The following is a 23,809-nucleotide window of genomic DNA, read 5'->3' as shown; positions in this document are numbered from 1 at the left end:
ATGAACTGTTTGCAACCCAACAATCTGCCTATTTCAGTTCAAACGGAATGTGTCAATGATCTGTGTAAAAACAACTGCGACCAATAAGTGAACATTTACTCTGAGAAGGTTCTCGTTAGATATAGTTGCTTTGGTGCAGAGAAGCTGAAAGAGGCTTGTTGTGGTGTGCTGCGAGCTAGCAGTCGGAGGCTTAAAGATCCACTATGATGAAAATGGTGTTTTGTGTTTTTGCATATTCTTGTGGCATTTTCCTCTTACTAAAGGACATAAAAAATGCCGTTTGAAAAACATTTGTATTTGTGACATAGGAAAAACACGGGCAGGTCACAAGCTTCCTGCTCTTCTCCATTCTGATGCATCCACTTGTAGACAAATAGATCCATGAACGTCTTTGTTGTCCTCGTCTGAGCTGGCATTTGGCTCAAAACTCAACTGCATAGCTCCGATATTGGCCTCCATTTTTGTTGCACCGCTAATGTTAGGTTGGGGATGTGAGGGTCTGTAAGTTAGTGGGAGAACGTATAAACAGCTCAGTCATAGGTGACTGGAAATGGATGGGGGATGATCTGCACCAATCCTCCTCTTCACAACTCAGAGGCAAATTTCTTATAAACTAATATCGCTCTGTAGAATCATAATTAAAAGACCACTGGGAATGCTTTTAAAATAGATCAAAAGATGATCGGAGTGGGACTTAAAGTGAAGAACAAAAGTAAGACACTGGAAAAGTGATTTTGTATAAATGATAAGTTAAGAATTGTTTTGTCAGCATTTGAAATTGATACCAGTATTAATTATTACCAAAAACTCCCATAATGCTCGGGCCTTATTTAATATAGTCGACAGGTTGACAAAACCCCCTGTGTCAGTAGCACCAGAACTTTACTCCACCAAAGCCTGTAATGACTTTGCCAAATTCTTCAGGGACAAAATCAAAAACATTAGACAAACAATTGTTTCATCAACTACAAGTTCTGGATATGAACCCTATCCACTAGAAACCAGTATAAACCCAATGGCTCAGTTTCAACCCATAAACAGTAAAGAACTGCAGGACATTCTATGTCAACTGAACTCCTCCTCCTGCTGTCTGGATATTCTACCCACAAGCTTTTTCAAAAAAGTTTCAAAGATCCTGGAACCAGCCCTGCTCCAGATTGTCAACTTGTCGTTAACATCTGGTGTTTTCCCAGAACCACTGAAAACAGCTGTAATCAAACCTCTCCTAAAAAAGGACAGTCTAGACAAAACTCAAATGAACAACTACAGACCGATATCAAACCTGCCATTTTTAAGTAAGATCATTGAAAAAGCTGTTTTCCATCAGTTAAATGAATTCCTAATAAATAACAACTGCTATGATGTCTTCCAGTCCGGCTTCAGACAGAACCACAGCACTGAAACGGCTCTGACCAAAGTGACTAATGACATACGTTTGAATACAGACAGTGGAAATATGTCAGTGCTAGTTTTACTGGATCTCAGTGCTGCGTTTGATACAGTCGACCACGCAATACTACTCAGACGACTGGAAAACTGGGTGGGTCTCACTGGGCCAGTACTAAACTGGTTCAAAACGTACTTAGAAAACAGGAAATATTTTGTGTCAATTGGTAACTTCACTTCTGAGCCAATAGAAATTACATGTGGAGTGCCCCAAGGCTCCATCCTGGGACCACTTCTATTTAACATCTACATGCTCCCACTGGCCCAGGTTATAAAGAACAACAACATTAGTTACCATAGCTATGCAGATGACACACAGATATATATTAGACTGACACCAGGAGACCGAGGCCCTGTACAGGCTCTTGGTAAATGCATTGAGGACATTAATGACTGGATGTGTCACAACTTACTTCAATTAAACAAAAACAAAACTGAGGTTATTGTCTTTGGGGCTAAAGAAAAAAGGTTAGACGTCACTACAGAGCTTCAATCTATTCAACTAAAAACTACCAACCAGGCCAGAAACTTGGGTGTAGTGATAGACACAGACCTAAATTTTGATAAACACATTAAGGCAGTCACTAAATCAGCCTATTATCATCTCAAAAATATCTCAAGGATTAAAGATCTGATGTCTAAGCAGGACCTGGAGAAACTAGTGCATGCTTTCATCTTTAGTCGACTTGATTACTGTAACAGTGTTTTTACAGGACTACCAAAAAAATCCATCAGGAAACTGCAGCTTATTCAGAACTCTGCTGCTCGGGTTCTCACAAGGACCAAGAAAGTAGACCACATCAGTCCAGTTCTGAGGTCTTTACACTGGTTACCTGTCTGTCAGAGGATAGACTTTAAAGTTCTGTTACTGGTTTATAAAGCTTTGAATGGTTTAGCACCAAAATACATGACTGACCTCCTGACCCAGTATGTACCAGCCAGACCTCTGCGGTCATCTGGATCCGGTCTTTTATCAGTTCCTAGAGTCAGAACTAAACATGGAGAAGCTGCATTCAGCTTCTATGCTCCACAGATCTGGAACAGACTTCCCGAAAACATTAGATCTGCTGAAACACTCAGTGTATTTAAATCCAGGTTAAAGACTCACCTGTTCTCAGCTGCATTTGATTAATATGTATTCAAAAGTTTACGTCCGCACTTTTTATCTATGCTTGTTTTAAATTAAAATCTTTTTACTTTCTTTTAATTTTATTTTAATGATTTGAATGATGATGAATGACATTTTTACTATTTCTTTTAATTGTTTCTTTTAATGTTTTATGTAAAGCACTTTGAATTGTCTCTGTACATGAAATGTGCTATACAAATAAACTTGCCTTGCCTTGCCTTGCCAGTAGTAAAATATTGTAATATTTCACAAAATCTGTTTTTTTTCTACACTGACCTGCATTGATACATTTGCTGAATTTTTCCTGTCAACGTTTAACTGTTAATAACCGTACAACTCTAGTAAGCTGTGCAGCTTTTCTAGAAAATGTATTTTAAGAAACCAATTAAGAGATGAAACCTCATTAAACTGCATGGATCTGTGTGTTTGAACCTTTACTGTACTCTTACATCCATGTTTCCCAGTGGGAAGACTTTGAATCACTTGTGAGCTGCCGTTGTCTGAAGGTATAAAGTCACAGGATGTCCTGCTGACTGGACGCCTGCCAGCCTTTGAAGGTCTCATCAGGGGAATGTCCTTTTAGCAGAAACATTTCTGCAATGAGACTTGTAATTACAGGGAAAGAAAAAGCCTAGTTTTCGACTGCTTATGAACACTGTAATGACTTCGGTGGAAAGATTTTTCAGTTTTTCATAACAGAAAAGATCCAGTAAATAAGATTTATTTCTTCTTATGCCAGAAACTAATATACTGCTCACAACATTAAAGGAGCACTTTAAAGAAACACATTAGATACATCAGATCTCAATATGGAGTTGGATATCTATACAAATAACGACAGGGCAGTGTCTTAGGAACAAAATGATGCCAAGTCTTTTAATGGAAATAAAAGTTTTCAGCCTACAGAGGCTCAATTGTGTAGACACCATCAAATCAGAGATAAATGAAGATGTGGCAGGCTAGTCCACTTTTTACAAAACTTAATTTCTGCAACTCAAAATGCTTTTCAGTATCTTGTGTGGCCCCCACCAGCTTGTATGCATGCTTGACAACGTGGCGGCATGCTCCTAATGAGACGACGGATGGTGTCTTCTGGCATTTCCTCCCAGATCTGTGTGAGGGCATCCCTGAGCTGTTGTACAGTCTGAGGAGCAACCTGGCGGCGCCTAATGGACCCAAACATAATGTCCCAGAGATGTTCTATTGGGTTTAAGTCAGGGGATGGTGAAGGCCATTCAGTTGTTTCAATTCCTTCATCCTCCAGGTACTGCCTGCATACTTTTGACACGTGAGGCCGGGCATTGTCGTGCATTAGGAGGAAACCAGGACCTACTGCACCAGCGTAGGGTCTGACAATGGGTTCAAGGATTTCATCTGGATACCTTATGGCAGTCAGAGCACCATTTCCTAGGCAGTAGAGGTCTGTGCGTCCCTCCATGGATATGCCTCCCCAGACCATCACTGACCCACCACCAAACCTGTCATGTTGAACCATGTTGCAGGCAGCATAACGTTCTCCTCGTCTTCTCCAGACTCCTTCACGTCCATCACAGGTGCTCAGGGTGAACCTGCTCTTGTCTGTGAAAAGTACAGGGCGCCAGTGGCGAACTTGCCTATTCTGGTGTTCTTGAGCAAATGCCAGTGGAGCTCCACAGTGCTGGGCAGTGAGCACAGGGCCCACTACAGGACGTGGGGCCCTCAGGCCACCTTCATGAAGTCTGTTCCTGATTGTTTGGGTAGAGACATTCACACCAGTGGCCCTCTGGAGGTCATTCTGTAGGGCACGAGCAGTGCTCAGCCTGTTCCTCCTTGCACAAAGGAGCAGGTATCAGTCCTGCTGAGGGGTTGAGGACCTTCTACGGCCCTGTCCAGCTCTCCTAGAATAACCAGCAGTCTCCTGAAATCTCCTCCATGTTCTGGAGATTGTGCTGGGAGACACATTAAACCTTCTTGCTGCAGCACGTGTGGATGTGCCATCCTGGAGAAGTTGGACAACCTGTTCAACTTCTGTAGGGTTAAGGAATTTCCTCATACTGCTAGTAGAGATAATTATCAAGCCAAAATCAGCACGAGTGGAAAACCAGCCAAAAAAGATCAAGAGGGAGAAACTTGAAATGACCTCAACATGTAACACCAGTCCTGTTTGGAGGGTTTGCCACTGAAGTGCACCTGTTGTTAATTCCATGAACACCAATGCAGCTGAAATTGATTAACGAGGTCCTCAGCTGCTTAACCAACCAGAAAATGATCAGACAGGTTTAATTTAATTCATGCCAGGCCCAATAAAAAAAGTGTTCCTATAATTTTTGTGAGTAGTGTAGTAGTGAAGGTCCTTAGTAAAGATGACAAGAGTCCGTCTTGATAAATACTTAAACTATATTTTTATTTATAATGTAATCATTTTAGTGGTCTTTAGTTTATGAATTTGCCCTTTTTAGCCAAACTCAAAAAGCCTGTGTTTTTTTTAAGACATATTTTCCACAGCGCAGCAGGAGTTCATCAGAAATTTGCCACTGAGTTGTGGGCAGGACAGTTAGCGTGGAAGTAAGTCTCCGCTGATACCCATCATCCCTTTGTTTGTACTCTGCTGCTGGCTTATAGCCCCTCAAAACCCCAAGCTAACGTTAGCGGTGCAATAAAAGTGGTGAGCAAAATTTGAGCTATCCAGCTGTACAGTTTTAAATGAGATGCCAGCTCAGACGAGGAAAACAAAGACATTAATGTTTCCTATTTGTCTACAAGTGAATGCGTAGGAATGGAGCGGAGCAGGCAGTGGTGAACTTAGCAGTTTGAGAGCCCCATGGGACTCTCTACTGTGGTTGTATTTGTTGTTCTAGTCAGGTTTTACTAAGAAAGGCAAAAGTAACACAAATGATCGAACAAAACAGTTCATTAAGGTATAAAAGGAATAAACGTTTCTTATGATTGATTGTTAGGGCCACCATGAAAGAAGAACAAGTATTAATATATGCTGATAGAGCTGTACAATTATGAGAAAAAAGTCTACTTTTTATAAGAACAAAATCTTAAATTTGTGATTTACAAAGTTGTAATCTTACAAAAGTGGTTTCCAATAAAGTTGTGCGTCCATCTTCTTCCACTCATCCGGGGCCATGTGATGTGGGCAAATACTGAAAATAAAGTTTTACATTTATAAAAAGTATAGCAGATTCAGTGACATTCCCCAGCAGTGCGATTGTAAGGACTCAGGCTGTCACGCCTTCCTCCAACCACCAGAGAGAGCTCTCGCCAGAATACTAGCTCCTCCTCCCATCATGCACCAGTCTCCAGTTCCTGTTCCCTCAGATGTTCCTCATCACGTCATCTCCTGGACTGTTGATATTCCTCCCGCTAACCCAGTTCATTGCGTAGTCTTGCATTGTGTTTCTCCCCTTGCAGTCTAAGTTTTCCTTCGTTTGCTTACTCGTGTTTTGATCTCTGCCTGTGGACTCGCCTTCCTGCCTGCATCCTACCTCGACCCACGCCTGAACTTTGACCACGCCTATGTCTTGCCCCTGTTTATTAAAACAGTTGCATATGGATCCACTCGCCTCTGCCTCGTCATTACAGAAGAGTACTCCAGACCCAGATCCAGCAACGGGCGTTCCCTCTCCCTCCAATCCTGTCGGATTCACCACAATATTATTGGAGTATGGCAGACAACTGCATCGTTTGACCGCCGCTACCGAAGCTATCATGGAGCGACTGCAAGCTAACCCGGTAGCTAATCCCACGGCCGTACCGCCGCCTCCTTCTTCTTCGCGGTCAGTTGGACCTGGAGATATTTCCGCGTCATCGCCAAGTGCCGTTCCGCGCCTGTCATTACCGGGCAAATTTAGCGGCCAACCTGAGCGTTGTAACGGGTTCCTCATGCAGTGCCAGCTGTATCTCCATCAACAGGCCCAGCATTATCCTACAGAAGAATCCAAAGTGTCGTTCCTGTGCTCCTTGCTGTCGGGTGAAGCGTTGAAGTGGCTGGCCGCCATCTGGTCGGGCGGGTCCTTACTTTTTCATTCCTACAATGCTTTTACTCGGCTGTTGAGTGATGTCTTTCATCACCCGACTGATGGAAAGGAACCTGGAGAGCAGCTTATGGACATTAAGCAAGGTAAAGTTACTGCTGCTGCTTATTCCCTGAAGTTTCGGACCTTAGCTGCTCAGACCACATGGTCCCCCTGCGGACTCAAGACTGTGTACCGCCGAGGCCTTTCTGCTGAGCTGCAACGGGAAATCGCGTGCCGAGATGAAGATCTGAATTTGGATCAGCTGATTGCTCTGACTATTAGACTGGACAATCTCCTCCGTGCCAGAAGACCCAGAGCGGCCAGAACGTGTCCGCCGTCGGCTGTTTCTCCCTCCTTCACTCAACCTCAGAGCACCTTCGCCGAGCCCATGCAGCTAGGCTCTACCCACTTCACTCCTGAGGAAAAAAGTCGACTCATGCGAGAGCACCTCTGGCTTTACTGTGGTCAGCCCGGGCATCCGCGGGTCTCCTGCTCCGATCGTCCGCCCAGACGATCGGGCAGGTCTGTGAGTGAGAATTCTCTTACTTTCGAAATTCCAGTGTCACTTGAGACTCAGGGTAGATGCATTAAAACCACAGCCATGATTGATTCAGGGGCTGCAGGAAACTTTATTGATCTCGAGTTCGCACGTGCTAACCGCATTCCTCTGCTCACCTGTACTTCGCCGGTGGCATTTTCTGCCATAGATGGGCGTCCAGTGGGTTCCGATCGGATCCAGTTTTTGACCCAGGATGTGCTGCTGAGGTGCCAGGAGGATCACATAGAGGACATCCGTCTCTTCGCAATCAACGCCCCCAAATGTGCAATCATCATGGGGCTCCCATTGCTAGAGACTCATGATCCCTCAATCAGCTGGTCCTCCAAGGAGATCACCTTTGACTCAGTTTGCTGTCGTCTTCACAGTCTCCAGAGCGCTCCTCAGCTTAATCCACCTTCCAGTCTGCCTCGTTGTCGCCAGATCGCGTCTACCAGCATCAACATAGGTGACACTGACACCACATCTGACTGTCTGCCTCAGCAATACCAAGATCTACAGGAGGCATTCAATAAGCAAAACGCCACGTGCTTTCCTCCGCATAGGTCCTATGATTGTGCCATTGACTTAACGCCTGGCACCGTACCTACACGCGGTCGTGTCTTTCCCCTGTCTCAACCTGAGACTGAATCCATGCAGGCTTACATACAAGAAGAGCTGCAAAAGGGCTTCATCAGGCCTTCCACGTCACCCGCCTCGGCCGGGTTCTTCTTTGTGAAGAAAAAAGATAGCGGACTGCGTCCATGCATTGATTTCCGTAGCCTGAATGAAATAACAGTCAAGTATCGTTATCCCCTTCCGTTGGTTACGCCAGCCTTAGAACAGCTTCGAAGGGCGCGTTACTTCACCAAATTAGATCTACAAAGTGTCTACAATTTAATACGCATCCGTGAAGGGGATGAATGGAAAACAGCGTTTTCAACCACAACAGGACATTACGAGTACCTTGTCATGCCTTTTGGTCTCTGTAAAACCCCCGCAGTTTTCCAGGCTTTCGTTAATGATGTGTTTCGTGACATGCTCCACAAACATGTCATTGTTTACATCGACGACATTTTAATTTACTCCAACACTTTCGAGGAGCACGTCTCACACGTATGTCAAGTCCTCCAACGTCTCATTGACAACCAATTATACGTTAAATTAGAGAAGTTAGAGAAGAACTTTGACCACGCCGATGTCTTGCCCCAGTTTGTTAAAACAGTTGCATATGGATCCACTCGCCTCTGCCTCTGCCTCGTCATTACAGTGATGTCCATACCATTTTCTGAACTGTCTGCAAAAGAAGTTAAACAGGTAATGTTCGATTGGACGTTTTATTTTTAATAAAAAACTGGTATTTTCCTTATAAGATTTTGACTTTTTTTTATTTTATGACTTTATTCTAGTCAAACAAATTTGATTTTTTTTCATATTTTTTTTTATAATTTTATTCTAGTAAAATTTATTTTTTTTCTCAGAATTTTAAAAGTTTATTCTATTAAACTTTTGACTTTTTTGTGATTTTACGACTTTGTTCTGACAGAATTTTGACTTTTTTCCTCATAATTTAATTTTTTTTTTTTTGTCTTAAAATTTAGTTTTTTTTCCCCTCATAATTTTACGACTTTATATTCCAGTTCAAAAAAATTTTTTTCTCAGAATTTAAAAACTTTATTTTCGGAAAGATTTCACTTTTTCAATAATCTTACAACTTTTTTTTAGTAAAATTTAGACTTTGTAAGAAAAAATCTCACAACTTTATTCTCGTAAAAAATGTTCTTGTAATTTGATCACTTTATTCATGTAAATTCTGAGCTTTTTTTCTTGATTTTTTTGAATTTACTCTAGTAAAAAATGGCAATTTTTCCTAATTTTCTTTTACTTTATTGAAGTAAAATTTTGACTTTTTCCCCATACTTTTAAAACTATATTCTTATACTTTCTTTTTATGTCAATATTACAACATATTTAACATACAACTTTCATTTTACAACCTACAACCTAAGAACTGATGTTTTTTTTCCTTCTATGTCCTCCTGCACTTCAGGAGCTAATTTCCTTCTACTTTTGTGTGTGTTTATGTGTAGGGAAAGTCTTCTTCGGCTTGCTAGCTTACTCTTAATTGAACATTCCATTACTGCAGAAGGGCAAAGGGGAGGACATGAGCAGTCTTATGTCATTTCAGTGATTTGGGTTTTTTGTGACACAGTTAGATAATAATGGGCATGAAAATTATTTTGGACATTTTAATTAAGTATTCAACATGGGCCCCCCAACACCTTGGCAATCGCCTACATTTGCCTGATGGTAAGTTTGCCCCTGGGAGTAGGTAGGCTTTGGTCCGCCCATTTCAATCACTGCATCACAACTGAGAGCTTTTTCTAACAGCATTGTTTAATCGATTTTTTTTTTTTTTTTTAATCCTGATTCACGAATAAGGAAATACTCCGAAAATCAATAATATAAGTCCTCCCTGATGAGAACAATGCTACGGGAACATGTTAAAAACACCAAAAACACAATTTCAATTGGAGTGGGTCATTTAAAAATTAAGCCAAATATTTAAACTTGTAAAACAATCCCAAATTTGGGAAAACAATATTCCAACAATGGCGTTGGAAAAAGCTCTTAGTTGTGATGCAACGATTGAAATGGGTGGACTTCAAACCATGTGCACTGTAAGGAAGAGGTGGTGTAGGGTCCAAGCAGACACCAGTAATAAACAAAATTAAAAACAGCTGTGGATAACTGACAGCACTAACCTGGTGTGAAACAGAACCTGACCAATACCAAGGACCATAAAGGCTGAAATAATCGGTCAGAATATTGACATTGCCTCTTGCTGAGTCTGACGTGCGTCCAAAACTTTACGCAGGAGTTCTATTTCCAGTCCGCTGACGCATCAATTTTACAGTAAAAAACTGGAGAAAAGGAAAACAGGTTGGGGTTTCAAATTCAAAACTTCAGTTCAAATTAGAAATGCATAAACTTTTACTTTCAGCTTTTAATATGTTTTGATTTGGGCATTTTGGTTTTTCAAATAAAATGTACAAAAAGGATCCAAAATTAGGTCTAACTGTTGTTGTCAGCGCCCAGTGCCAGTGTCTATGGTTCAACTGTGTTCAATTTTAGGATGTCATGGGATACTTAGATGGATAAATTAACAATAAGTCAGTGTAACAGTGCTTTGAGATATGCAAAACACAAAAAGTGCTTTGTTGTAAATAAAGTTTGATCTGCTTTGATTATGTTTTTGGTGTTGGTCATTGTTTTTCTCATAAAAAAAAGATTTCCTTTTGAACAGCTGAACTATTCAATCTTTGCTATTTCAAGGTGAACTTCATCCTGTTCATCAGCATCATCCGCATCTTGGTTCAGAAGCTGCGATGTCCGGATGTGGGTGGAAATGACCAGTCTCAGTACAGGTACGGGGAACCACACCGTTCCAGACGTCTCTGAAGGTTAACGTGAGCGGACAGTCTAAATCAATGTTCTCTCCAGCTAAACTCCAGCGGCTCAGTCAGTGGATCGAAGTTTACAAAAGAAATCATAAAGAAATTGATTGTTTTCACTCCCAAAGCTATGTGAAGCGGTACAAAGGACACTTCCACTCAGGTCAAGAAGGCAGCAGTTCATGATGCAGCTCTTATTAAACATAAAACCACTGAAGCTGCAGCAACACATTTCTCTGCCCGAGACTTAGTCAGATATGCCGTGTTTAATCTTGGGCCGGCTTAAGCCTGCAGCCTCAGCTGAGCTGTGTTAAGTTGGCAGGTATTTTATATATCCTGCAGAAGAACAAATCCAAGATTCTGCAGGGAGAAGTGATGAAAAACCTGGATATGCTCCAGATCCCGTTAATGGAAATGAAAACTTGGTTCAGTTAGGGCAGAGTTGACCTGGCAGAGTTGGATAACTGAAAGGGAGGTTTAAGAGTCTAAGTTTTAGCAGTAAAAAAATATTTTGAAGCCGTTTTGATGCTGAAATAGTGTTCAAAACTTCAAAATGTCCCTCAAAGATCAACTCCAGATGCACAAGTGTTGTTATTAGTAACAGTTTTCTTGTAATGACAGTATGCAATCCTTTCAAAGACATCAAGAACATTATTTAGTTTTGCCAAACTAGAACCCTGATCACACACTAGAACATATCTGAAGTGAATTATAGCAGCTTGTTTTGGCTTTTAGACACAACGCCTGCAGCATTTTCATTTATTTTACCTCCTAAAGCCATCAAATCTCTATAGACGCATAACAAAAATGATCCACATTTAGACGATCCTAGAGTGAAAATCATTTAAACAATAACATGGGCTTCTGTGTCGCCCTGAATCCACACCTGGAGCAGACCTGCGGCCCCTTTAAGAACGAATACGGCTCAAAGAATCTGGATGAAGCTGTTCCACTTTAAAACCATCTTTTTATATTGTGAACTAACAGAGAAAATTAGCAGAACAGCTGACTGAAGGTTTTCTAACAAACCTGAGCTAAATAAACTAATCATTATTGTGGGTAGTTATTGAGCATTAATGGAATGTTGTTATTCCAAAACAAAATTATATTTACACTTTTTTTTTTTTTTTTACTTTAAGGGGGGAAATAATTGTCCACTGTACATTCCTGTATCACAACCTCTATATGTTTTTCTTCTATGTGTTACATAATGTAATGTTTCCCTTAATAAAAATAAGATTTTTTTAATTTAATTTAATTGTTTTATCCTTTGTTTTATATCATATTATAGTATCATTTGGTTTGTGTTTTAATTGTGCTCCTCCCACAGAAGGCTGGCCAAATCCACTCTGCTGCTGATCCCTCTGTTTGGGATCCACTATGTGGTTTTTGTGTCTTTCAGTGAATCCATCACTGAAGATTATAAAATCTTTTTTGACCTGGCTCTGGGATCTTTTCAGGTCAGACTTCACTTCCGTCATGTTGCACTTGTCATTCATGTACAATACAAGTGAAGAAAAAAAACTGGTGGTATAAATTAACAGAATGAGTTTGTTTTTCAGGGTTTCGTTGTGGCTATTCTCTATTGTTTCCTCAACAGTGAGGTGAGTTCTTTATATTTTTTTCTATCAAAGTAGTTCATATAGTTTGTTTTCTTGATTCATTGAGAAGTAAAGTAACAGGCAGATCCAGTGATGCATTTATGTGAGTCCAACACTCATTTTCTTCCTCTTTGGCGGTCGTGGTGCAGAGTTAGATCTGGTCGTTAGATTGTAGAATGTGTTTTACAAAAAGAGCATCAAATCAAAAGACAGAGAGGTTGCAAGTTTGATTCCCGGCCTGCGCTCAAAGTGTCAAAGTGTCCTTGGGCAAGACACTGAATCCCACATTGCTCCTGATGGTTAAAAGTTTGCGCCATCAGTGTGTTAATATGTGTGGCTGAATGAGACTGTGACTAAAAAGCACCTCTGGCCTTCTAAGAAAGTAGAAAAGCGCTATTTAAGTGTACACCATTCATGCAATTTTAAATACATATATATATATATATATATATATATATATATATATATTTTAAAATGCACACGGAAAGTATTGGTTTCAATCACAGCTCCATTTTTTTTTTATTACATCGAAAAATTGCTTTGAGATAATAAAACTATTTAATGACCCGCTCCCATGAAAATCATGTTTTTGGAGTTCATTACATGCTCTTGTAGCATTTTTCTGATGATGAAATACAGATTACAAGAAAATTAAGCTTAAAATTGCATTTTTGATTAATTTTGTGTTCAAATCATTGTGAATGAGGAGCAGACAAAAACATTTTGTTTATAAAATATCTTATTTGTGACGTAAAAAGATATACTGCATGGTCAGACCACAACCTCCCACTTGTAGACAAATATCTCCATGTATGTCTTTTTTTTTTATCTCGTCTGAGCTGCATCTGAATCAAAACGGTATGGCTGGATAGTTCAGATGGGTGACAGGAAGTGGGAGTGGGCTTGCTCTGCACAAACAATCCTGCCTATAACTCAAAGATAAACTGATTACCTCCTGCCACTCCGCAGAAACTGTCCTAGAAAACGACATGTTTTGATACTGTCTAAAAATAGCATAATAATCCTTAAAAGACCACTGATAACATTTTTACAATAGATAAGATTATCAGAGTGGGACTTTAAGAATAATTATGTCATTGACATGTAACAAATGTGCAGTAAAATCTGTCAAAAAATGATGAGGGGTTTGTTAAATTACTATAACATTAGCTGTGGTAATAATTCTATAAATTAAAAAGATAAAGTAAACTTTAAAACAGGGATTCTGAACATTATTCATCCTCAGTAAAAGCTTTCAAACACTCCACAAATCTGAGACTGTGAACTTGCCGGTGAAAGACTTAATGGGGATTTGAAAGCGACCGTGGGTTGTAAAAGTAGTTGCTTGATGAAGACGAACCGCGCGAGTTGCTTCTGATAGCTGAGTGTAACAACTTAACGAATGCAGGAGTGGAAAACCAACTGAGAAGAAATGTAAGGCTGCAGGGTTTTTCTAGACAAACGACAGGAAGCAGATTTTTTTGACAGTCATTCTGCCCGCTGGATTTAAGCTAAATTTATCTAAGGAAGAAGGAGACGCTGCAGCAAATTCTTTTATTCCAGTGTCACTTGTGCGTTTTTTAAGACTTTTGGCTTAAATCGTTCTGCATTTTTCATTTTAAATATTCTTTTAAAAAGAGGAGTGATAACTTGTACAACTTCTACAGTATTTCTGTGCAAGAGTTCATATTAGAATCTATATAAGAATATTTATTGGTCAACGTCATGTTCCTATTCTACATAAAAAATCAACACAGTTGGCAATAAGAGGAGGAATCCTGCTACTCTAATGCTGAATCAGCTTCATTCAAAAACAAAAAAAAATATCTGCTGCAAAGCTAAATGGAAAGAAAGCCATTAGAAAAGGTGAATGCTGCTGATTTTTCCCCTCCTCTGTTAAATATCTGACTTGATTGTCCTGGTATTCTATTCTAACCGTGTTAAATGATTTGTCATTGAGGCATGGAGGTGCAGTGATGAGCGGAGCTGCTGCTGAGACTTTCAAGGAGGAGAGACAAAGTGTAGGGCTTTGATGTCTGCGTACAGATGGTTTAGAGTCAAACTGTTGCTTAAGTAAAGATGGAAATTCAATTTTGCTGCTAAAAGTATTAGGAAAAAGAAAAATTATGCATAGAAATCAGACCCTTATTCTTTAAAGTCCCAATTTTGTTTGATCTATACTTTAGGATTATGCTGTTTTACGGAAACAAGAAAAACTTGGGTTGTTTTCTCAGGCAAAGTTTCCACAAAGGAAAAACGCCATTTTTGCAAAAAAAAAAAAAAAAAAAAGTTAGTTAAAAGTTTATATTTTTAGAATTTTGCTACATTTGCAGTGGTAATGCTTGTTTTCTATGAGCTCTTCATATTTGATAATTTATGTGATAAATGTGCAAATATCACATTATTGAGGCTTGAACTATGCATTATTACTTGAAGATGTAAAGAAAGACAAAAGCAGTAAACATTTCAATTGTACGATCTCAGTATTTGTTTAATCATTAATTGATAACACTTCAAACATGTCCTGCACAGTCCTGCATTATCCCCTCAGTCATTTCCCTGTTCTGCCCCATGCCACTCCACCCACTTATGTTACCAGCACCTTTTAGTGAGATCAGATTCAAGCCCTTAGCTGGAGAAAACACAGCAGTTTTCCTTGAACAGATAATTGACAGGAAAACAAAGATCCGTTTGATTTTGAAAATAAAACACAGAACAAAGTCTAGCTCCAAAAGATGCATCAGCATAGATTCATTTAAAACAAAGGACAAAAAACAACCCTAGTAAAGGCTAAAAGGGATTACAAAAGGATTTGTTTTAGAAATATACTGTAATATATTTTAGGTTTATTTTGCTTTGTTTTTTTTCTTTAAGCTTTCACATTTCGGAGAAGTTGTGTTTCTCTCATTTTCTCAACCAACTTTTAATTCAGATTGTCCTGCACAATCCATTCAAACTTTTCTTGCACACCTAAGATGTGCATGAGTCCTAATTCAGTCTGTGCACTTATTTAATGCACTTATTTAAAAATGCATATTTTCTTTTATTAATCCTTTCTTCTGGCTGTGTCTTCAGGTTCAAGGGGAGCTCAAGAGGAAGTGGAGGAGCATGTGTCTGAACTGCAACCTGACCAGCCCGCCTCACTTCAGCAGCACTTTCACCTCCAGGAACGGCTCAGAGCACATGATGCAGTTTCACCGCAACTCCAGAGCGCAGTCCATCCTGCAGTCAGAGACCACCGTGCTGTGAGGCCACATCCATCCTGCAGTCAGAGACCACCGTGCTGTGAGGCCACATCCATCCTGCAGTCAGAGACCACCGTGCTGTGAGGCCACACCCAGAAAAACAAGCAAACAAGTGGACCCGTGCAAAGAGTTTTACCGATTAATCCTATAGGAGAACTTGAGTGCAAGTAAACCAAGAGCTGCTAAGATCTGTGCTTTGATCAGATGATTCAAAAGACATTTCCTTCATTGTTTTCTTGTTTTTAAGTTTAGAAAAAAAAAGATGAGACAGATGAGAGCTGCATTTCAGTGCAATTCCTTGATATAGACACAAAATAATGCGAAACTGACGTTTTTTTCTCTGGCATTGTAGCACTCAGCTGAAATTTGGGCTAAATGTGGTCGGAGGGTTTCCACCTGTGTCGCACACTACTCTTTAATAAGTAAAATAGTGCAAGTGTCGAGCTGTTGTTTAGCTAGTCACTTACAATATTTATGTAAAACCCAGTGGAAATTTTAGCCTAGATTATAACCACATTCATTTTGCATCAACAAATTTATTTAACTGTGAAATTAGGAATCATTTGCATCTAACTTTGCAATTTTGTCTTTTAATCTTTTCTTATATGTTTACAACCAACTATTAATCCAATATTTCTAAGACATAGTAAAAAATGATTACCATACATATTAAATAAACATAAATATATAGTAGTAAAAAAGGTAAAGTCCCTAAGATGACATTCCAGTTAAATATTTGACATTATTTAATGATTCAACCATAACTTTTTCAGGCAAAATGTAAAGAGCTTCTACTATGATTAAGATAATCACACTTTCTTTGTCAGAACAGCATGAAAAAAATGGGGTAGAAATCAGTCATTGGGAGCTTAGTTAAATAAAAATAATAATAATTTACATTTGATTTCACATTCCTTATAAAGAAATGTTACAAAGAATGTCTTAATTCCGCCTAATACTATATGAACTAACAGCTCGTCAGCAGTGGAATGTGTTCTAAAACTGTTTAGGGACCCTGAAAGTGAGGGGGACCTGCCTGCAGACAAGATGGCGCCCAAACACAGTCATCAAAGTCATCATTCACCGGAAGCGAAAATGTCGCAACTGTAGCTGGAAGCTGAATTTGATTCATTTATACTAGAATATACACCAGAAGATTCCTAGCCATTACTCTAACCGTAACCATAACTGTAACCCAAACCCTAACCCACCTGAGACCTCTGGGGACACTGGAGAACCACCAGGAACACATGGGAATGGAGGCCCAAAACTGAGCTAGATGTTGGTAAAAATTAGTGAGGTTAGGGACTCAGGACCATGGAGCTGACATGCCAGGATGTTGGGCCCAGGAGATGGCGAGAAGGTACTGATATCGTGGGCCCAGAAGATACAATCAGACTGGTTAGGGACCACCACCCGGGACTGTGGGGCGTGACTTAGAAGTCGGCCTCAAAGCCCGTTTTAGCCCCTTCTTGTGGCCAAAAACTGCTATGATCTGGCCCTGGATCGTGCTGGGGTCTGAGAAGCTGGTCTCGTCTCATTCACTTGAATGGGCGTCAATTTCCACAGTCGGTACATCCTTTTTTTCCTGATGCAAAAAGACCCAACCAGCCCCTCAAAGACCCAAAACCGTAACCTGATTCCTGGGTTTTTTCAGGGGAAGAGCATGAACTTAGGTCAAACTTCGGTCGAGGTCCTCCTGCTCCTCCTTAAAAACATGACCTGTTGTTACCAGATCTGTGACAGCTACCCCATCGGTTCTCCACCTGTGCAAATCTTATGTCACTTAACAGTCTCCAACATTGTGACACTGAAGCAATTTTAATTGACTCCCCTACTTTGTACATTTTCTGTACAATCGTTCCAAGATTTAAAAAAAATGTAATTAAAAATTATATCAGCTTCTGGTAACTTTAAAAAAAAATTCTCTCCTCCTTTACAAATGGCAGAGCCATTTAAACACTGGATAACTGTGTTCGCACAAATTCATATTTTCCATAACCTAAAGAAAAAGAATGTTGCCTAAATGCAGCACTGTATAAATATAGTTCTTAGAGCAGACAATGAAAATCTTAATGATGCATGATAAAATGACAGCCACACGACTTGGAGTCATTCTCTCTGTTTAATTGTTTTTATGTTTTATATGTTGACAACAGGAAAATTGGAGAACTGAAGGCATTTTACTTTGAGGAGATGCCCCCGCTCTAATGCAGCCAAACTACCAGCTAGTGATCTCTCTATGTTAACAGAGTTTATAAAGTGTCGGTCGGTGGCGGTTTCCTCGTACACTGTCATCAAACAAAACAGGAAAAGAAGAAAATATTTGCACATGTACAGAACGGATTGGGCAGATCCAGTAAACCCTTTTCATGTGACATCACACATTGCCGAAAAGTGCTGAGTCGCTTCCAAATTGTTTAGAACGGCAAAGCTGACAGATGAACACTGTTTAAAGCTATTTTACATAAGTAATAAAAGGTAATCTGACCAATCGTAACTGAAATGTATATCTTATTTATTTTATAAATGTCCTACCTGGTTGTATTCATTTCCTCCTCTTAGATCGTTCACAAGTTAGAGTACAAATGTCAGTAATCCTGTCTGCAGAAGGCAGCAGCAAATTCCTCTGGATGATTTTAAACCAGTCGTGGATTATTTCTTTCTGACAACCCGGTTAAAGTTAGACGAAGGTTATAAGTCCTTCACTGAATGCTGCTTGTTTGATTATGAAGGTAATTATGATTTTATTTTTTTTTTATCTGTGCTAATGCTAACGCTAGCATGAGACGTGGAGCTGCAGACGATCTTTTCTAAACAGGTAAAAGTTTCCTAAATATCCATTCTCACATAATCCTTGTAAACAGATCAAAAGTCAGACAATTCCAGCGTGTCTGACATTAAAGTCAAACTTATTCCTGTTGTAATGTTTTCTACTGCGGTCAGTGAGCTGCTGTTAGCTCAGCCGTGGTTCTAACATCACTCTTTGTTTTTGATCATAACTGGGTCTGATCTGCAGGAAAATAAAGGTAAAACATGATCAAATTCATTGGAAGCTGTTGCCAAAAATATAAGTGACTATTTCCACATAATGTTATAAAATACATTCACCCAGAGATGATTTTTTTTTTTATTTGGCCGCTCTTATTTTGAAAGCTGAAACTACGAGTCTCAATAGCTGCTCTGAACATTTTCTCTGAACCAAACCATTCCTGTTTTTACAATTATCAACTAAAATATCCCGTAGAACTACAAGGACATTTATCCTGGGAAGAGATTAAACTCCGTCCTGACATGCAGAGATGTGCGTCTTTACTGAAGGTATTAAATGTGGACAACATGAATTTCTATCAGCTTTTGTGCTGATCGCGCTTAAAATATGTGGAAATAACATCAGAAAAAAATAGAACAAGTTAGAATAATATCTGCTTAAATGAGAGGTTGATATTTTAAATAAAACGTCAACTATTGGAAGATAATTCAAATTTGTATTTAGATTTGTGAACGATCTAAGATAGGAAATGAAAATACAGTTCATTAAATAAAAGTTGTACATTTTCTCTTGAAATTGGTAGGGTTACCTTTTATTATTAATGTAAAATTGTGTTAAACAGCGTTCAGTTCTTTTGGCTCCCGCTCACGGCCCTGTCGCCATTTTGTCTGACGTCACTGTGAAAAGGGTCTGTTGTGTGGTCCGATTTTGAATATGTGACGTAAGGAGGGTGCAGTCCTGATTCGTAACGTTTTATTTTTTGTCAACATTCAAATAAATGTTTGCATTACTCTTAGTATTGGTTTTAACATCTTAAGAGAGATTCTGACCTGTTAGTGGTTTAGCGGCAGTGGACAGATTTCGTCCATGAGGGTTATTGATTGGGAAGCCGTTACTGATCCGGTAGTGACACCTTTGCAGCCTCACTACAGTAAACTAAATCCCCACTGGGTTTCAAAAGATAGGAAAGAGGTTTACCTGCCCTCATCAGCCATCGGGTAAAGAAGATTTGATGATGTGGGGTACGAGTTGAAGGCACACTTATCTTTTGTGACAGGCCAATACTCTACTGCAGCTTCAGACTCAGTGGGAGAAGTTGGGGAGGGTCATCAGATGAAATGGGTCTGATGACCTGCGAATTACAAATCAACGCATGAAGTAACACTGCAAATGCTTTTAACAAGGGAGTGGGGGGTGGCACTTCTAAAAAATTGAAAGTATGAATCTTCCACCAAATCAGTCTAAGCTTGATTTTTTTTCCCATGGAGTTGTGAGATAAAGATATGACTTTTAAACAATGTTTTTGGATAGATTGATGTGAGAGAAAAAGAAAAAAAAAGAGAAAATGCTAGAACTCGATCTTTTTGTCCCATAAGATGTGTGACAAAAAGTCATTTATAGTTACGAAATCAGACAGAAGTGTCAAAGTTCTGACTGGCAGTTCAAACAATTGATTTTTTTGAAAAAATGTATTTCATCAAAATGTTCTGTAAACCAACATGAAATTGTATTTTAGTGAACCTGGGAGGATCTCCAGCAGGTGGTGCTTCCTGATGTGTCTCTGCTACTGAAATGTTAGTACAGTTTAAAAATGAAAGAGCCAAATTAATCTGAGCACAAATGACTTTTTTTTTTTTACTTTTCTAACATTTCTTTGAACATAAGTAATGGGAAAAGTTTGGCTTAAATTTAGCCTGAAAAAAATATTTTTCCTTCTTTCTTTCTTTCTTTCTTTCTTCGAGTATTTGTTACTACAGCTACACAAATGTCCTCATAGCTCATGTTTGACCTGCAGACCACTACATAGAGTGCACCTCGTATTTTTGGATTGGACTGTTATGCTTTTAGAAGTGTTCTGGAGTCCAGAACAGAAATCCCAGCAGCCAAACAAACGATACTGACCGTCTACGACCGTGTACTGACCCAGAACAAAGGGGTTCTCTATTAAGCCTTTGCAGTTAGGACACGACTTGTCTGACATTTACTTTTGTCACCTGCCTAAAAATGTATATGCGTGAAAAAAAAAAAAAAACGTAGCTAAACAAAACCAGTGTCAGCACTAGAGTTTGATAACTTTTTGTGATTCTTTCTGTTTGATGTGAGGCTTTCATTAATGAACATCAAAACTGATAAAATACCGATAATATTACAAAGAATACATTTGAGCCTTGAGATTCAGTAAATGACTAAATTCAATCTGAGTGGTGGAGCAGTGGTTAACAATCTCACTTACAGAACGGTTCAAATCCAGGTTAGGTTCTTTCTGTGTGGGGTTTGTGTGTTCTCCACACGCATGTGAGGGTTTTCTCCGGTTTCCTTCCACAGTCCAAAAACACCAAACAACTCATTGGTTACTTGGTGATTTTAAATTGTCCCTAGGTGTGATTGTGAGTGTTTGTGCTTTTGTGTCTGTGCAGCCAACAACTGGACTGATAAACCATCCAGGGTGTACCTGTCTTTGCCAAACAGTTGGTGGGATAGGCTCCAGCAACCCAGTGACGCCAAAAGGGATTTAACAGCTTTAGAGAATGGATGGTTGGAGTCTAAATGTTAGATTCTGGTGAAGTTCTGGGCTCGATTACAAACGCTGGTCCATGCTTAAAATGTTCTTATAACTATCAATAGTGTTTTTTATATATATATATATATATATTTTTTTTTTTTTATTAGACATTTTACTGAATTGCATTAGTAAATCAAAAGCCCTTTTAATGTTCCTTTCTGCTTTTTTTCAATGGAACTTCATTAGCCATGGGGCATTGTGACTAAAAAATTAGAAACCTCAATTTGCTGTAATTATCATGATTTAGTTAAAAAGCTAATGTAGGACACAGTCACAACCATAACCCTGCATTAAAACAAAACAAATCTTTGTTTTTTCAGTGTCAAAGTGGTGATTTTGATGCTGATTTTTTTTTCAGAATCAGGTGTGGATTGTGACCACAAATTACACAAGCATTAAAATCCCTCCCTTTGCATCCCACAGTCAGAAAGCTTTCATCCCAGTTCTACCTGAAGAAGGGCAAGAACTCAACTGTTAAGGAAGCCAAATCCTGAAAACTTGAAGCAAAAAAAAATGATAATAAATATATTTAAAGAATAAAAAAATTATTAGATGATCGTTTTTTTTTCTTATAGGTTAGGTCAGAACAATCATAGTTTGTGTAAAATGATCTTCTTAGTGGGGTAACTTGTGTGTAAACAAACAAACAAAAAAAATAATTCAGCTCTGTAATTCACATCAGTAAAAATCCAGTGTTTTTGTGATTTTAACCTTAATTAAGGTTAAGATGTATTATTATGTATTTAATGTGTCAAAGTTATTATTTTAATCTTTTAAAAGCAGACAAAAGACAATTCACTTCTGGTGAAATATGCATCACGTGGACTCTTTCAAGCATACACTTTTGTCAGAACCTTGTAAGTTTGCATGCTCTTCAATGGTTTTTGATAAGGAGAAAAAAATGAAAAACTGTTTGATGGACTTTCACTAGTGTGCAGCAAATTATGCTCATTTTTTTGTTCAAACTGCATGAACACAGTTTCTGTGCTTCACCACTTTATGCTGGTTGGGAAACGGACCTGTTCCAACAAAACCACCACCGTGTTCAAAAGCCACCTTTTAAGGCAGAAACACCTGCGGAATATGGAGGTTGGAAAGAGCCAAAATGAAAAAAAATATACACCATTAAATAAATAAATAAATAAATGTGCCATTAATTATTTAAAAGTGGCAATAAATAAATAAATGTTGAAATCAATAAATAAATGTTGAAATAAATGTGGCAGTAAAATATTAAAATGGAACATTTAAACATTTAATTCAAGATTCAAGATCAACTTTATTCATCCCCGCAGGGAAATTCAGTTGTAGAAGCAGCAATTAATAATAATGAAAAGCACAAAACACCGTTAAACTGCTAAAAGATCAATATAAAATTCAAATGATCAATAAAATGTAACTAACATATAAATATAAGTAGTCATAGCAGCAGAATAAATTTAAATAAACAAACATACACACATAGCAGCAGAATAAATATAAATATAAACAAATGTACACACAGAGCAGCAGAAAAAGACTATATACACACATGTACAAAGATGTAAAAAGAGCCTAAGAAAAAGCTCCAAGGTGTTTTCTTTTCACCTTTTATACATGGAGGAGTTATAAAGCCTAATGGCAGATGGCAGGAATGACTTCCTGTACCGCTCCTTAGAGCAGCGGGGCTGCAAGAGTCTACAGCTGAAGCTGCTTCTCAGTGTGTCCACAGTTTCAAAGAGAGGGTGGGAGGGATTGTCCAAGATGGTCAGCAGACATTATGAGCCCTCCTCCTCTCTTCATACCCCACACGGTGGTTTCTCGGTCCGCTCACACAGTGAGGAAGCCGGCGATAGAAACGTTAGAGTCCGGTATTAGTCCGTTGAGCCATGTTTCAGAGAAACAGATGATACTGGCCTCCCGGTACTCCCGCTGGGTCCGTGTGAGCGCCTCCAGCTCGTCCATCTTATTGGCCAGGGACCCGACGTTCCCCGTGATGATCACGGGAACACAGGGTTTAAAACGCCGCTTCATCACTCGCCGTTTAACTCCCGCCCTGCATCCACGGCGTCTTTTCCGAAGCTCCTCCGGCAGTTGAGGCTTCACTCCGATTTCGGAGGATGGTGGTTTTAGAGCCAGCAGCTGATCGATGGTGTAAGCAAAGGAGGAAGTCATCTCGGCGTGGATGCAATGAGCCAAAAGTAGCACAAAAAAGACGTACAGAAGCAAAAATACATTAAAAAGTAAGAAAATAAGGCAAAACGCCAGGAGCCGCTTCTACTTGCAGCCGCCAAAGGCAGCGCATTTTTCAAAAAAGATGATGATAATGCCACATTTATTTCAACATTTATTTATTTATTTAAACTTTTATTTATTTAATGCCACTTTTAAATAATAAATGACACATTTATTTATGTATTTCACATTAAATATATTTATTAAATTTGGCTCTTTTCTACCACGCCGGCAATGAAATAAATAAATATATTCTGAAATGTTAAAAAGTGCTTTTTAATGGCTATTTTCAAATTTTAATACCACATTTATTTCAGCATTTATTTATTTATTTAAACTTTTATTTGTTTGTTGCCACTTTTAAATAATTAATGACGCATTTATTTATGTATTTCATATTACATTTATTTATTTCAATTTGGCTCTTTTAACCTATAAGGGACAATGAAATAATTAAATATGTCATTAAATGTCTAAATGTTCCATTTTAATATTTTATTGCCAAATTTATTTCAACATTTATTTATTAATTTCAACCTTTTAATTATTTATTGCCACTTTTAAATAATTAATGACACATTTATTTATTTATTTCATATTAAATTTATTTATTTCAATTTGGCTC

General features: G+C 38.8%; 1 protein-coding gene across 1 annotated transcript in view; it reads left to right on the top strand.

Annotated features, from left to right (window-relative positions):
- Positions 1 to 17,993, top strand: part of vipr2 (vasoactive intestinal peptide receptor 2) — a 111,198-nt gene extending 93,205 nt beyond the window's left edge. The window contains exons 10-13 of the mRNA XM_024264404.2: positions 10,451 to 10,542; positions 11,900 to 12,029; positions 12,132 to 12,173; positions 15,246 to 17,993. Coding sequence (XP_024120172.1) covers positions 10,451 to 10,542; positions 11,900 to 12,029; positions 12,132 to 12,173; positions 15,246 to 15,419 — 438 coding nt within the window. The 3' untranslated portion in view covers positions 15,420 to 17,993. The remainder of the gene's footprint in view (positions 1 to 10,450; positions 10,543 to 11,899; positions 12,030 to 12,131; positions 12,174 to 15,245) is intronic.
- The last annotated feature ends 5,816 nt before the right edge of the window (positions 17,994 to 23,809 follow it).

The sequence above is a fragment of the Oryzias melastigma genome, linkage group LG17 (genome assembly GCF_002922805.2).
Source record: "Oryzias melastigma strain HK-1 linkage group LG17, ASM292280v2, whole genome shotgun sequence".
Taxonomy (NCBI): Eukaryota; Metazoa; Chordata; class Actinopteri; order Beloniformes; family Adrianichthyidae; genus Oryzias; species Oryzias melastigma.
Note: the sequence above shows the minus strand (reverse complement) of the source record. Positions and strands in the feature narration are given on the sequence as shown.